We start from the raw sequence: 13,471 nt of genomic DNA, 5'->3' as shown, positions 1-13,471 counted from the left end.
CTGCCTTCCTAACCTGCAATCTTCTTCCCGACCTCTCCGCCCCCACCTCCTCTCCAGCCTATCACCCTCACCTTAACCTCCTTCCACCTATCGCATTCCCAATGCCCCTCCCCCAAGTCTCTCCTCCCTACCTTTTATCTTAGCCTGCTTGGCACACCCTCCTCATTCCTGAAGAAGGGCTTATGTCGTTTCTCCTTCTCCTTTGATGCTGCCTGACCTGCTGCGCTTTTCCAGCAACACATTTTTAAGCTCTGATCTCCAGCATCTGCAGTCCTCACTTTCTTTTACCTCTACCTCTGTACCTGAGTATGCATGACAATAAAAATCTAAATCTTAAAAAAAATCTAAATATACCTATACCAATAAAAAAAAGCACAATTCCAGTAAATGCAAAAGTGCTGATTTCTGTCATAACTAACGTCTACTTTAGAAAATCACTTTCTGAGGAATGAGTGGACTTGGGTCAACTCACCCATGGATTGTATAGATGTTGTAAGAACGTTCACTGTTCTCTGGACAGTGCAAGAATGAAGAAAAAGAAGTATTATTGAATTCAGGAACTCCGTAGTTAATAGCAATATGAGTTCACAGTTCACTTACCATGTACTTTTCAATATCTTTGTCTGTGCTGACCTCTGCGTCTACAGTAACACAGTCTGTCTGCAACAGAAAACAAATCACTTAAGTTCCAGTTAGAGAGCCATAGAGATGTACAGCAGAAAACAGTCCCTTTGGTCCAACTTGTCCATGCTGACCAGACATCCTAATCTAGTCACATTTGCCAGCACTTGACCCATATCTCTCTAAACCCTTCCTATTCATATACCCATCCAGATGTCTTTTAAATACTCCAATTGTACCAGTCTCCATCACTTCCCTGGCATCCCATGCCATTCATGCAACACACTCTGTGCGAGAAACCTACCCCTTTAGATCCCCCTCAAACCTTTCCCCAAATCCATGCTTCCCAGACTCGGACTTCCCCACCCTGGGGAAAAGACCCCACCTGTCCACCCTACTCGTGCCCCCCCGACAACTCCACAAACCTCCTCAATGTCACCCCTCAGCCTCCAACTCTCCGGGGAAAACAGACCCAGTTTATTTAGCCTCTCTGCACAGCCCAAACCCTCCAATCCTGGCAACATACCCGCAAATCCCCTGTGAACTCCACCAAAGCCTCAACATCCATCTCACAGCAGGGAGACCAGACCTGCATGCAGCACTCCAACAGTGATCCAACCAGTGTCTCGCAAACCAGCAAGATGAGCTTGAACACACATATACCAACTGGTTCAAGAACAACTTCGTCTTGCCTGTTATGAAAATGCTGAATAGATCTCTCTAACTTCAAGTAACATTGATCTTGCTTTGTGCACGTCTGGTGCAGCCATGACCTTGTATGTCTTGCTCTATCGCAGCACCCCATGTCCCTGTTTGCTATGATCTGCCTGTACTGCTTGCAAAACAAAGCTTTTCACTGTACTCAGGTACCTGTGATGACAGTAAATCAAATCAAATCAACGCTTGCCTTCATCAGTCGGGAAACTGAGCAGAAAATTTAGCAAATTGTGCTGCAGCTGCACAAAACTCTAGCCAGGCCACACCCGAAACATCGCGTGCAGCTCCAGTCCCCACACGACAGGGGGGATGTGGTGGCCCTGGAGAGGCCCACCTGAATGCCAGCCACATGGAGCAGCCAAACAAACCGGGATCACTTCTACCACAGCATCAGAGGCCGACCAGACAGAACTGCATAAAGTCATGAGAGGCCAGAGATCCTCCTGACAGAGGGCGGCCATGTCAAATCCCAGGGGGATTGGCCCAAACTGAGGGGGAAATGTCCAAAGGAGATGTGCAAGTGAAGTTTCTCCACACAGAGGGTAGTAGGTGCTTGGAATGTGCTGCTAGTGGAGGGTGGCAGAAGCAGATACAATTAAACAGGTAGACATGAGGCTCAAACATTTTTTGTGTTGATTTTGTGGGCATCGCTGGCCAGTCAAGCCCAGCTGCCCTCAAGAATGTGGCAGGGAGCCACACCCCTCCCCCTTCCGGACCACCGCAGTCTGGCGGGTTGACCCACAATGCCATGAGGGAGGGTTTCTGACCCAGTGACAGTGAAGGAACAGCAATACACCTCCGAAAGCCAGGATGTCGAGTGGTCCGGTGGGGGATCCCCAAGGTGGCAGTGCCCCCCATCCATCCACCGACAACTCCACCCCCCCATCTCCTCCAAAGATGGAAGTGGCAGTGGACCCTGAAGGTAAGGTTCAGTGATCTCTGGAAAACCCTGCAGTGCGACCACACCCCACCGCCACCAATTATTAATGGCGGAGGGAGCAGATGCAGTGTCAACCAAGCAGAATGCCCCGTCCCAGATGGTCTCAAGCTCCCTTCAAGTGTTGTTGGGGCTGCACTCATCCAGGCCAGTGGGGAGTATTCCATTACATTCCTGACTTGTGCCTTGTAGATTGTGGACAGGTTTGGGGAGTCAGGAGTGAATTATTTCCTGCAGTATTCCTAGCCTCTGATTTTGTAGCCACTGTGTTTATACGGTGAGTCTAATTGAGTTTCTGATCAATAGCAAACCCCAAGATGTTGATAGTGGGATATTCAATGATGGTAACGCCATTAATGTCCAGGAGCAATGGTTAGATTGTCTCTAGCTGGTGATGGTCATAGCCTGGCATTTGTGTGGCGCGAATGTTACTTGCCACTTGTCAGTCCAAGCCTGGATATTGTCCAGATCTTGTTGTATTTGGCCATGGACTGCTTCAGTACCTGAGGAGTCACGAATGGTCCTGAACATTGTGCCATCATTGGCGAACATCCCCACTTCTGACCTTATGATGGAGCGAAGGTCATTGCCAAAGCAGGTGAAGATTGTTGGGTCTCAGACACTATTCTGAGGAACTCCTGCAGAGATGTCCTGGAGCCGAGGTGACTGATCTCCAACAACCACAACCATTCTAAAATGGACTAGGTACGACTCCAACCATCGGAGAGTGTACCTGCAGATTCTAGTTTTGCTCGGGCTCCTTAGTGCCACACTCAATCAAATGCAGCCTTGATACCAAGGGCTGTCCCTCTCCCCTCCCCTCTGGAATTCATCTCTTTTGTCCATGTTTGAACCAAGGCTGGAATGAAGTCAGGAGCTGAATGGCTCTTGCAGAACCCAAACAGGGCATCACTGAGCAGGTTATTGCTGAGCTGGTGCTACTTGATAGCACTGTTGATGACACCTTCCATCACTTTACCGATGATCGAGAGGGCTGATAGGGCGGTAATCAGCCAGGTGGGATTATCCTGCTTTTTATGGAGGGGACATACTTGGTCAATATTCCACATTGTAGGGTATGTGCCAATGTTATACCTGTACTGGAACAGCTGGGCTAAAGGAGCAGCAAATTCTGGAGCACAAGTCTTCAGAACTATTGCTGAAATGTTGTCAGGGCCCATAGTCTTTGCAGTATCCAGTGCCTCCAACGATATCACATGGAGTGAATCAAATTGGTTGACGGCTGGTATGATTAGATTAGATTCCCTACAGTGTGGAAACAGGCCCTTCGGCCCAACAAGTCTACACCGACCCTCCAAAGAGCAACCCACCCAGACACATTCCCCTACATTTACCCCTAACATTACGGGCAATTTAGCATGGCCAATTCACCTAACTTGCACATCTTTGGTCTGTGGGAGGAAACCGGAGCATCCGGAGGAAACCCATGCAGACACGGGGAGAATGTGCAAACTCCACACAGACAGTTACCTGAGGTGGGAATTGAACCCGGGTCCCTCGCGCTGTGAGGCAGCAGTGCTAACCACTGAGCCAGCATGCCACCCTAATCTGTGATGCTGGAGGAGCCTGCAGGAGAGGGATAGCCCTTGATATCAAGCCTGTATTCGACTGAGTGTGGCATCAAGGAGCCCTGAGATGGATCATCCATTCGGCACTTCTGGCTGAAGATCACTGCGAATGCTTCAACCTTATCTTTTGCACTGAGGTGCTGGGCTCTTCCATCAATGAGGATGGGGATATCTGTGGAACCTCCTTCTCCTCCTCTTCCAATGAATTGTTTAATTGTCCACCACCATTCCACAACTGGATGTGGCAGGACTCCAGAGCTTAGATTTGATCCATTGGTTGTGGCATCGTTTAGCTCTGTCTGTCACTTGCTGCTTATGCTGCTTGGCATGCAAGTTGTCCTGTTTAGTAGCTTCACCAGATTGGCACCTCATCTTCATGTATGCCTGGTGCTGCTATGGCCACGCCCTCCTGCACTCTCCATTGAGGAGAAGGTGAGGACTGCAGATGCTGGAGATCAGAGTCAAGAGTGTGTTGCTGGGAAATCACAGCAGGTGACATTTTGGCTATAAGTCCTGATGAAGGGCTTATGCCCAAAACATCGATCCTCCTGCTTCTCAGATACTGCCTGACCTGCTGTGCTTTTCCAGCAACACACTCTCGACTCTGCACTCTCCAGTGAACCAGAATTGATGGTAATGGTTAATTGGGGAGAGAAATAGGTTCAAATTCATGTTACATTGACATCATTATTGGGGAATGTTCCAACCAGACAAGTTCCACCTGAATCACGCTGGGACCAGAGTCCTGGAAAATCACAGAACTAAGGATGTGGATAGGACTTAAAACTATATAGTGGGGTGGGAGTGGGTCCCTTTGCACAGAAAATTGCAGAAACATTTAAAGTTGGGGGAGGGGGATGGCTCAGCAGAGATTTTTAAAGTTTCCAGAACTAGTAAGAGCACACAGAATGTCAAAAGTGTCAGGAATCTAACTTCAGGCATAGCTGATAAGGGGATAACCATGAGAAGGGGGTCAGTTAATGCACGACTGAGGGTGATATACTTTCATGCATGCAGTCTATGACACAAGGTAAATGTGCTTGTAGCACAGATTGAAATTGGCACTCTGAGCAGATTTATAAATCAGCCATGGAACATTTAGGTAGGGGCTAAACTTTATGTGTTTTTCATTCTTAGATGGGATGTGGGTATCACTGGCACCTTTGAACTGAGTGGCTTGCTCAGCCATTTCAGAGAACGGTTGGGAGGCAATCACTTTGCTCAGGGTCTTGAGACACAGGTAGACCAGACCAAATAACGATGGCAGATTTCCTTCCATAACAAACATAAGTGGATCACATTTACTTCATGACAACTGACAGGTGGTTGCTATTGAGGTAACTTTTTTTGAAAAAAAAAACCCAGATTTTATTGAATTCAAATTTCACCATTTGTCCTGGTAGTGCTGTAGGACATGTGTTCAAATCCTTTCTTTCAGCTACACGTCACCTGTTCAGTCACATGATGATAAAGGAATCAAATGGTTTTACATAAGTTAAAAGAAAACTTAAATGATTCCACAAACTACATTTGTTAAAAATCTGTTGGAGAACCACAGGAAAAACTCAGGATCCAATCTGTAAAGGAGGAAAGCAAGGCAGAGAGGTGTGTGGTCTAGCAACCAAAAATGGAGTGATTAAAACTGCAGATGCTCAAAAGGCCAGAGTTGGAAGAGTACAGAATTGTCAGAGGGTCGTGGGGCTGGAGCAGATTACAGAGATAGGGAGAGGCAAAGCCTTGAAAACAAGCCTGAAATGTTTTAACATCAAATTGCTGCTCGATCAGGAACTAGTCACGAAGCCAACACAGAAGTTTAGAAGAATGGGACTTGATGCGAGTTCAGACACCCGGCAACAGAACTTTGGATGATCAAGTTTACAAAGGGTAGAATGTGGAAGACACGTCTAGAGTATGTTGGAATGGTCAAGCCCAGTGGGTAATGTTGGCAAGAAGTAGGTTTACAGTAACGATATACTGAAATGGGGTGATGTTGAAGGTGGAAACAGAAAGTCTTACTGAATGCAAAAATGTGAGATTGGAAGGTCACTTTGGGCACAATTACAACACCAGACTAATGTTACACCAGACTAGTTTAATATCAGATTGCTGCCAGGGAGAGGGATAGAGCTAGAAGCCAGGCAATGGAATTCGGAAAGGGAACCAAAAGCCATGCTATCAATCTTCCCAATTATTAACTGAAGGAGATTTCTGCTTATACAGTTCTGGATGTCAGATAAACAGTCTGACAATCTCTCTACTGTTGCTAAATTATGGGATGCTGGTGGTGAGATAGAGCTGAGTGTCGTCATGGGGAAACTAATGATGTCAGTGAGGGCTAGATGGGAAGGAAGGGGGGAGAAAGAATAGATCCTCCAAGGACATCAGAGGTAAAGGCATAGGAGCAACAGGAGAAGGTGATTCTCTGGTTACAATCACACAGGAACAGAGCCAGCACCAACAGTACCCTCCTCAAGTGGCACACCACTGGGGAAGTGTTAGAGAAGGACGGTACAAGCAAACCTCGTCAAAAGCTGCAGACAGGTCGAGAAGGAATAGCAGCAAACGTTTACCTTCATCACAGTCTCTGCAGATGGCATTTGCAGCTTTGGCGAGAGCTGCCTCAATACTGAGGGATTCATATCCAACAAAGAGCACCTCTGACTGTGCAGCACTCCCTCACAACTGCACGCGGAGTGTCAGCCTAGACTTGGTTTCCAAAGCACAATAGTGAGACTTGAACCCACAACCTTCTGACTCATAATGAGTATATATGACACGCCTATTACCTGTGCACATTCTGGCTTAGACTTACCTGCACTGCAAAATCTATGAACGACCTCATTGTTGAGACTTGCTTCAAGCTGTTGTGCTCTGTCTCCAGGTTTTCATTTGGTCCCTCTTTATACAATGTTTCCACCACAATCTCTTCATGGGGTGGTACTGTTTCCCCCGTGCTCCAATTCCCTCTATCTTCCCCATAACCAGTGGTTGGCTTTGTGCATTGTAATGAATCATGGTACTGTCCCTCAGGTGTATCAGTCAGCCAGCACTCTTCAATATAGCCTGGCACATAAGGATGTAAGGTTTCTCCATAATCAATGAAGGGCACCGAATGCTGAATTCCATTGATGAGTCTGGGTACTGTATGGGCACCCATTACATCTGGGAAATACTCAACAAACTCCTCCTCAGCTCTGTTTTCTGGGTCCGATTCATAGATATCATCAAAGTCCTCTGCAAGTAATCCAGGATACTGTGAGGTGGTGAGCAGCCCAGGCTCGGAGGTTGCAGGAGGGGGATGTTGATCAGACGAAGACAGGTCCGAATCACTTGAGGTAGCCGGGGGAAACAAAGGGAAAACAAAATTATGCCAATAATTTGTAACTCAAGACATTCTAATCTCTTAAATATGGTTTAAACCATCAGTATCAATTAAAGTGGGACATTTATCTACATTTCAAAAGGAAACAAGCTCTTCCCTCCAATGATGGGTCAGTAAAATAACTTGGGCACTGCAGACTGACTGCATGCTTATTTTCACTTCTGACTGAAGGTCCCCACTTTCAGCAAGGTAGCAAAATTAATAAAAATGTACTTGTTTCACAAATAAATTTTGTGTTAACCAGCAGCCACTGGCATCATTGGTTCCAGCAAATCAGAAATGCTGATGAACACATTTTAGTAAGTGGTATGGGGAGGAGTCAAAGTGAAACTTGCTGTTATGTATAAGGCAACTTGTCGAGCCTTAGAACATTCGACTCTTTTCTCTGCAAGCACAAAGGGAAAAGCATCTCTACCTTGAGCCAGCTCCTTTACAATCACTTCAAACTGACAATAATCAGCATTTCATATCATAACCATGGTGTCAGGTTGGGGTGAGGAGATACTGGAGATGGTGAAGTGCCAGAATACAGGGAATTTCTTGGAATTTGTATCGAACAAGACCTCAGACTTCACCCATGCCAAATTCAAAATCTACTGGCCCTATCCAATCTGGTCAACGTGTGAATCCAGACACAAACAAAGTGGGTGATTCTTAAATGCCCCTTGAAATGGACTAGATAGCCATGTCGTTCAAAGACAGTTAGGGATGGGCATTAAGTGCTGGCCTTGCAAGCGATACCCACATCTCACAGAGAGACCTACAGGGTTCAGGTATATAATTCTTTGAAGTTTGTGTCACAGGTAGGCAGGGTGGTTAAGAAGGTGTTTAGCTTGCCTTTATTGCTCAGACCATTGAATATAGGAATTGGGGTGTCATGTTGATGTTGTACAGGATGTTGGTGAGGCCTGTTCTGGAGAACTGTGTCCAGTTCAGATCAGCCTGTTATAGGAAGGATATTATTAACTTGGAGTGGGTTCAGAGGAGATTTACCAGGATGTTATTGGGATTGGACGGTTTGACTTATAAGGAGAAGCTGGATGGGCTGGGACTTTTTTCACTGGAGCACAGGAGATTGGAAGGTGACGTTATAGAGGTTTATAAAATCATGAGGGGTACAGATAAAGCGAATGGCAGGTGCCTTTTCCTTGTGTTGGGGAATTTCAAGACTACCAGGCATATTGTTAAGGTGAGAGGAGAAAGATTATAAAAAACACGAGGGCAACATTTTTACACAGTGAGTGGTTTGTATGTGGAATGAACTACCAGAGGAAGTGGTGGATGCAAGTACAGCAACAACATTTAAAAGACATTTGGATAAGTACATGAATATGAAGTGTTTGGAGGGATAAGGGCTGAGTGCAGGCAGGTAGGACTAGTTTAGATGGAGAACATGGTCAGCATGGATTAGTTGGATCGAAGGGTCTGTCTCCATGCTGTAGGAGAACACAACGCAAGACAAAGTCGCCACAACCCTAACAGATCACAGGGCTGTCCTCTCATTAGAGAGAGAGACAGCTGGTGGTGAGTTTAACCTGAGAGTCACCATGCCTCAGGCGAGGGGTGAGGTTATGAAGGAGAGTCCTTCAGCCAGTGTGGGAACTGAACCCACGTTGTGGTCATCACCGACCAGCCATCTAGTCAACTGAGCTCACCGACCTGTTGGATTGTTATAAAAACCCATCTAGTTTGCAAAACGTCCTTTAGGGGAGAAACCAATCAAACCTACCCAACTGGATCTCTTTGGTTTGGCCGTGGAGTCACATGACAGGGGACTCTCAACTCCCCTCTGAAATAACCTCACAAGCTACTTTATTACGTTCTCTACAAATAGCTAGAACACACCACTTCATGAAGCCCACTCAGTGCACGAGCAATTAGGACAGCACAACAAATGCTGGTCTTCCCAGTGGTGTCCACACCCACTGAATGAAACAAGATTAGAAAATGGCAAAGTATAAATGTGAGCAACCTGTACAGCAATGCTGATCTACACATCGGCAAATGCTAGTGGAATACCTTATAGCAGGATCTGTCAGTGCGGTGTCATGCTCCACAGTAGCAACATATCCAGAAATCTCTGATGACGAGTCAGCAGATGTGGTCTCTAGGGATGGGTTGGCAGATGTTACCTTAGGTTTTTCCTCTAAATCCATGACTTCCACAGGCTCTGTATGTTGACAACAGAATGAGATTTTATCAAAATGTAGGTCATAGAAATTTCACAAGGTTAAAATCATCCTCCCTTAAAAATGACATGTTTTATTGACATTCCTCACATCTCTAGGATTTTAGATTAGATTACATTACAGTGTGGAAACAGGCCCTTTGGCCCAACAAGTCCACACCGACTCGCCGAAGCGCAACCCACCCATACCCCTACATTTACCCCTTACCTAACACCATGGGCAATTTAGCATTTTTTAATTTGCTTATTAAAAAAAATCAGTCAGCTATGTCTTTGCTTCGAAGCCACACTCTATCCTGACTTGCAGCTTTAACTATTGTTTCTTTACTATCATGGAGTTATTTAAGAGCACTACAAATGTCAATGGGACACATGGACTGCAGCCGTTCATAAATACAGCTCGCCAACCCCTTGGAAAGGGCAATGGCGTAACAAATGATGGCCTTGTCAGTGACTCGCATTGCTCCTGAACAGAAACCAGACAACAAATCTAACCATTCAGACCAAAGAACAAACTCCACAGTCACTAGTGAAGGCGTTGGTTAAAGTACATTTAATTTATCTACTCCATCAAAACCTTTCATAACGTTGAACATGGGCAGCACGATGGCTCAGTGGTTAGCACTGATGCCTCACAGCACCAGCGTCCCAGGTTCGATCCCAGCCTCGGGCAACTGTCTGTGTGGAGTTTGCACATTCTCCCAGTGTCTGTGTGGGTTTCCTCCGGGTGCTCCGGTTTCCTCCCACAGTCCAAAGATGTGCAGGTCAGGTGAATTGGCCATGCTAAATTGCTCATCGTGTTAGATACATTAGTCAGAGGGAAATGAGTCTGCGTGGGTTACTCTTCGGAGGGTCGGTGTGGACTTGTTGGGCCGAAGGGCCTGTTTCCACATTGTGGGGAATCTAATCTAATCTAATCATTATCGGGGAGTGGGAAGGACAAAGCTATCAATCATCCACTTGACAGTAACCCCAAAACCACTTGCTCTTGATGATAAAATGGTACAAGCACAGAATGAAGCATTCTACTGTCTTTTGATGGATGCTGTGGAATTTTCTTTCACGATCCTTTTAGGTAGATCATTCTCGGTCATGATCATCAAATCACTGAGTGTCAACAAGATTCCTTATGCCAACTCAGGTTCTGCTGCCAATCATCTTAAAGCTATATGCTCTGGTTACTGGCCCTTCTTCCACTGGCACTACGTTCTCCTTATCTACTCCATCAAAACCCTCCATAACGTTGAACATGGACGGCACGGTGGCTCAGTGGTTAGCACTGATGCCTCACAGCGCCAGGGACCCGGGTTCAATTCCCGCCTCAGGCAACTGTCTGTGTGGAGTTTGCACGTTCTCCCCGGGTCTGCGTGGGTTTCCTCCCACAGTCCAAAACTGTGCAGGTTAGGTGAATTGGCCATGCTAAATTGCCCGTAGTGTTAGGTGAAGGGGTAAATGCGGGGGAATGGGTCTGGGTGGGTTGCTCTTCGGAGGGTCAGCGTGGGCGTGTTGGGCCGAAGGGCCTGTTTCCACACTATAAGTAATCTAATCTCTGGTTACACCTTTCATCGATAGATAGTTGTTGCAATTTTAAATTAATTGGTCTCAAATCTCATCACACTCATAATTATGTTTCAATATCAAACACTTTGATAACACCATTAAAACTAGGCACAAGGAAATGACAAATGAAATCAGAACACAGAAACAGGAGGTTGCTGCACGGCCCCCGTCACCTGTTCCTGCCCTCAATAAGGGCACAGCTTCATACAATCAATACAATCTACACTCCTGTGCCATCCATGATTCTTGAATACCAACAGAATTTCAAATCTAATGTCGATCTTGCTCTTTGTGCACCTTCTCAGGAGCCATGACATTGTATTCCTCACTCTGTTCTATCACCCTAAGGTCTTGTGTGGTATGATCTACCTGTACTGCAAGTAAAGCACAACTTTTCACTGTACTGAGTCACATGTGACAATAATAAACCAAATCCAACAAAAATCACACGTGGACGCACTCCACAATCCACAGTCTGCTAAATACATTCCCTTCAATTATTTTATTCTGCCGTGTGAAGCTGCGAGGTCTTTATAATGATAGTGGTTTCCAGAACCAGGTTCAATTCCAGCCTTGGGCGACTGACTGTGTGGAGTTTGCACATTCTCCCCGTGTCTGCGTGGGTTTCCACCGGGTACTCCGGTTTCCTCCCACAGTCCAAAGATGTGCAGGTCAGGTGAATTGGCCATGCTAAATTGCCCGTAGGTTAGGTCCGTTAGTGCGAGGGAAATGGGTCTGTGCGGGTCACTCTTCTGAGGGTCGGTGTGGATTTGTTGGGCCGAAGGACCTGTTTCCATACTGTAGGGAATCTAACCTAACCTAATAACCAGACTCAAAGTGTGACACACTGGCGGGGACCTCAGAGTAGCTTAAAGGACACATTGTCATGTTAGTATAGAATTCCTAACATTCCCAACTGTCTAGGAAGGAACAGATCCCACCTCATCTTAAAAACTTTCTCAAAGTATCAGCTTAAAAAGACAGTCTAGGCTGACACTCCAATACCGCGGAGGTGCTGCAGTGTCAGAAGCGCCAACTTCCAGGTATTTTACTGAGGCCCTGTTCTGCCCTCATGATGAATATAAAAGATCCCATTGCAAATAAAAACAGAGGAATTTTCCCCAATTGCTATGGCCAGTGTGGACCACAATTATAACAACAGGTCATCTGGTCATTTTCACTTTGCTGTTTGGGGCGTATAAATTGGCTGTCACATTTCCTATTCCAATAGTAGCTGTCATAGTTCTACAGCACCGCAGGATTGCTTTGTCATAGAGAGGGATGACTGGTGGTGGTTTAAGCTGAGGGTCACCACGCCTCAGACGAGGGGTGAAGTTGAGAAAGTTGGGACCTTCATGGTAGCTTCAGCCTGTGTGGGAATTGAACCCATCCTCTTGGCGTCACTCTGCATCGCAAACCAACTCTCCAGCCAACCGAGCTAACTAACTCCCTCAGCCTCTTACAGTATTACAGGAATCACACTTCAAAGTTAGCTTATTGTCTGCACAGTTTTGCGACATACCAGTCAGGAAAGGTGCTATGTAAATGCACAACCCTCATAAAAACTTAACTACTACATGTGTCTTTCTAGGAGTGAAGAACCAAAATGAAACTGCTAATAAAACACAAAGGCGGATTTCTGAAATTCACCAATACTCACTTCCTATGCTGAACACTGCCTCAGTGTTATGAACACTGGGACTGAAAGGAAGCATAAACGTTCCAGCACAAACCTTCCAGCTAATTTCACTTAATTTGGGTTTATACATGATTTAAAAAAAGCTGTGCCACCTTTCCACAGACTTTGCCAATCAAACTATATAAAACACCAGAGAGGAAAATCACTTTTATCATAAACAATGCAGGAAGATTCTGTCAACCATGCTCTTTTTAACCTACCAGTCTCCCTCTAGTCTCCAGGGACCACACGGCTGTACAACAGGAACACAGAATGACCAAGCAGCAACAACAGGACTCATTGGCACAACAGGCTCTACTAAACCTACCCTCGAATGTTGGCCAATAATAAAATGGCTTCAGAGATCGGGTGGGCTGTTCCACAAGAAGGGAAGACCAATAAGACAACAGCAATAGAAAGATGTGGACGGATTGGAGCTACACGTTGAGATATACGAGTTAGACCAGTGTGTGTGTGTCATTCGCCAGTTTGTGTGGGCATGTCGTGATGCAATTTCCTCCTGGATCCAGTCAGCTACATATTGCATGTCACCTCAGTGACACACTGGAAAGAGAGAGGGACTCGGTGAGAGGTGTGTGTGTGTGTGTGAGAGAGAATCAGACAGTGTATGCGTGTGAGAGAGGGAGTATGTGCGTAAGAGACAGACAGAAGGAGAGAAAATATGGGTATGTGAAAAGAGACAAATAATGTGTTTGTGAAATATGTAGTGTCTGTATGTGTGAGACAGAGAGAATCTGTACATGAATGTGTGTGCATATCTGTGTGAGACAGAGGGCGA

At 45.9% G+C, this 13,471-nt stretch overlaps 1 protein-coding gene across 3 annotated transcripts in view; it reads right to left on the bottom strand.

Annotated features, from left to right (window-relative positions):
* The window catches only part of rnf214 (ring finger protein 214), a 70,988-nt gene that overhangs the window by 44,953 nt on the left and 12,564 nt on the right, over nucleotides 1-13,471 (bottom strand). For 2 of the 3 annotated variants that reach the window (XM_043676576.1, XM_043676574.1), the window contains 3 exons: nucleotides 9,266-9,416; nucleotides 6,677-7,193; nucleotides 601-660 (listed from right to left, as the gene is read on the bottom strand). In XM_043676576.1, the coding sequence (XP_043532511.1) occupies nucleotides 601-660; nucleotides 6,677-7,193; nucleotides 9,266-9,416 (728 nt within the window). Of the gene's footprint in view, nucleotides 1-600; nucleotides 661-6,676; nucleotides 7,194-9,265; nucleotides 9,417-12,893; nucleotides 12,980-13,471 lie in introns of those variants that run through there. The other variant, XM_043676577.1, reaches the window with a different exon arrangement.

Source organism: Chiloscyllium plagiosum, chromosome 35 (assembly GCF_004010195.1).
Source record: "Chiloscyllium plagiosum isolate BGI_BamShark_2017 chromosome 35, ASM401019v2, whole genome shotgun sequence".
In the NCBI taxonomy this organism is placed as follows: domain Eukaryota; kingdom Metazoa; phylum Chordata; class Chondrichthyes; order Orectolobiformes; family Hemiscylliidae; genus Chiloscyllium; species Chiloscyllium plagiosum.
Note: the sequence above shows the minus strand (reverse complement) of the source record. Positions and strands in the feature narration are given on the sequence as shown.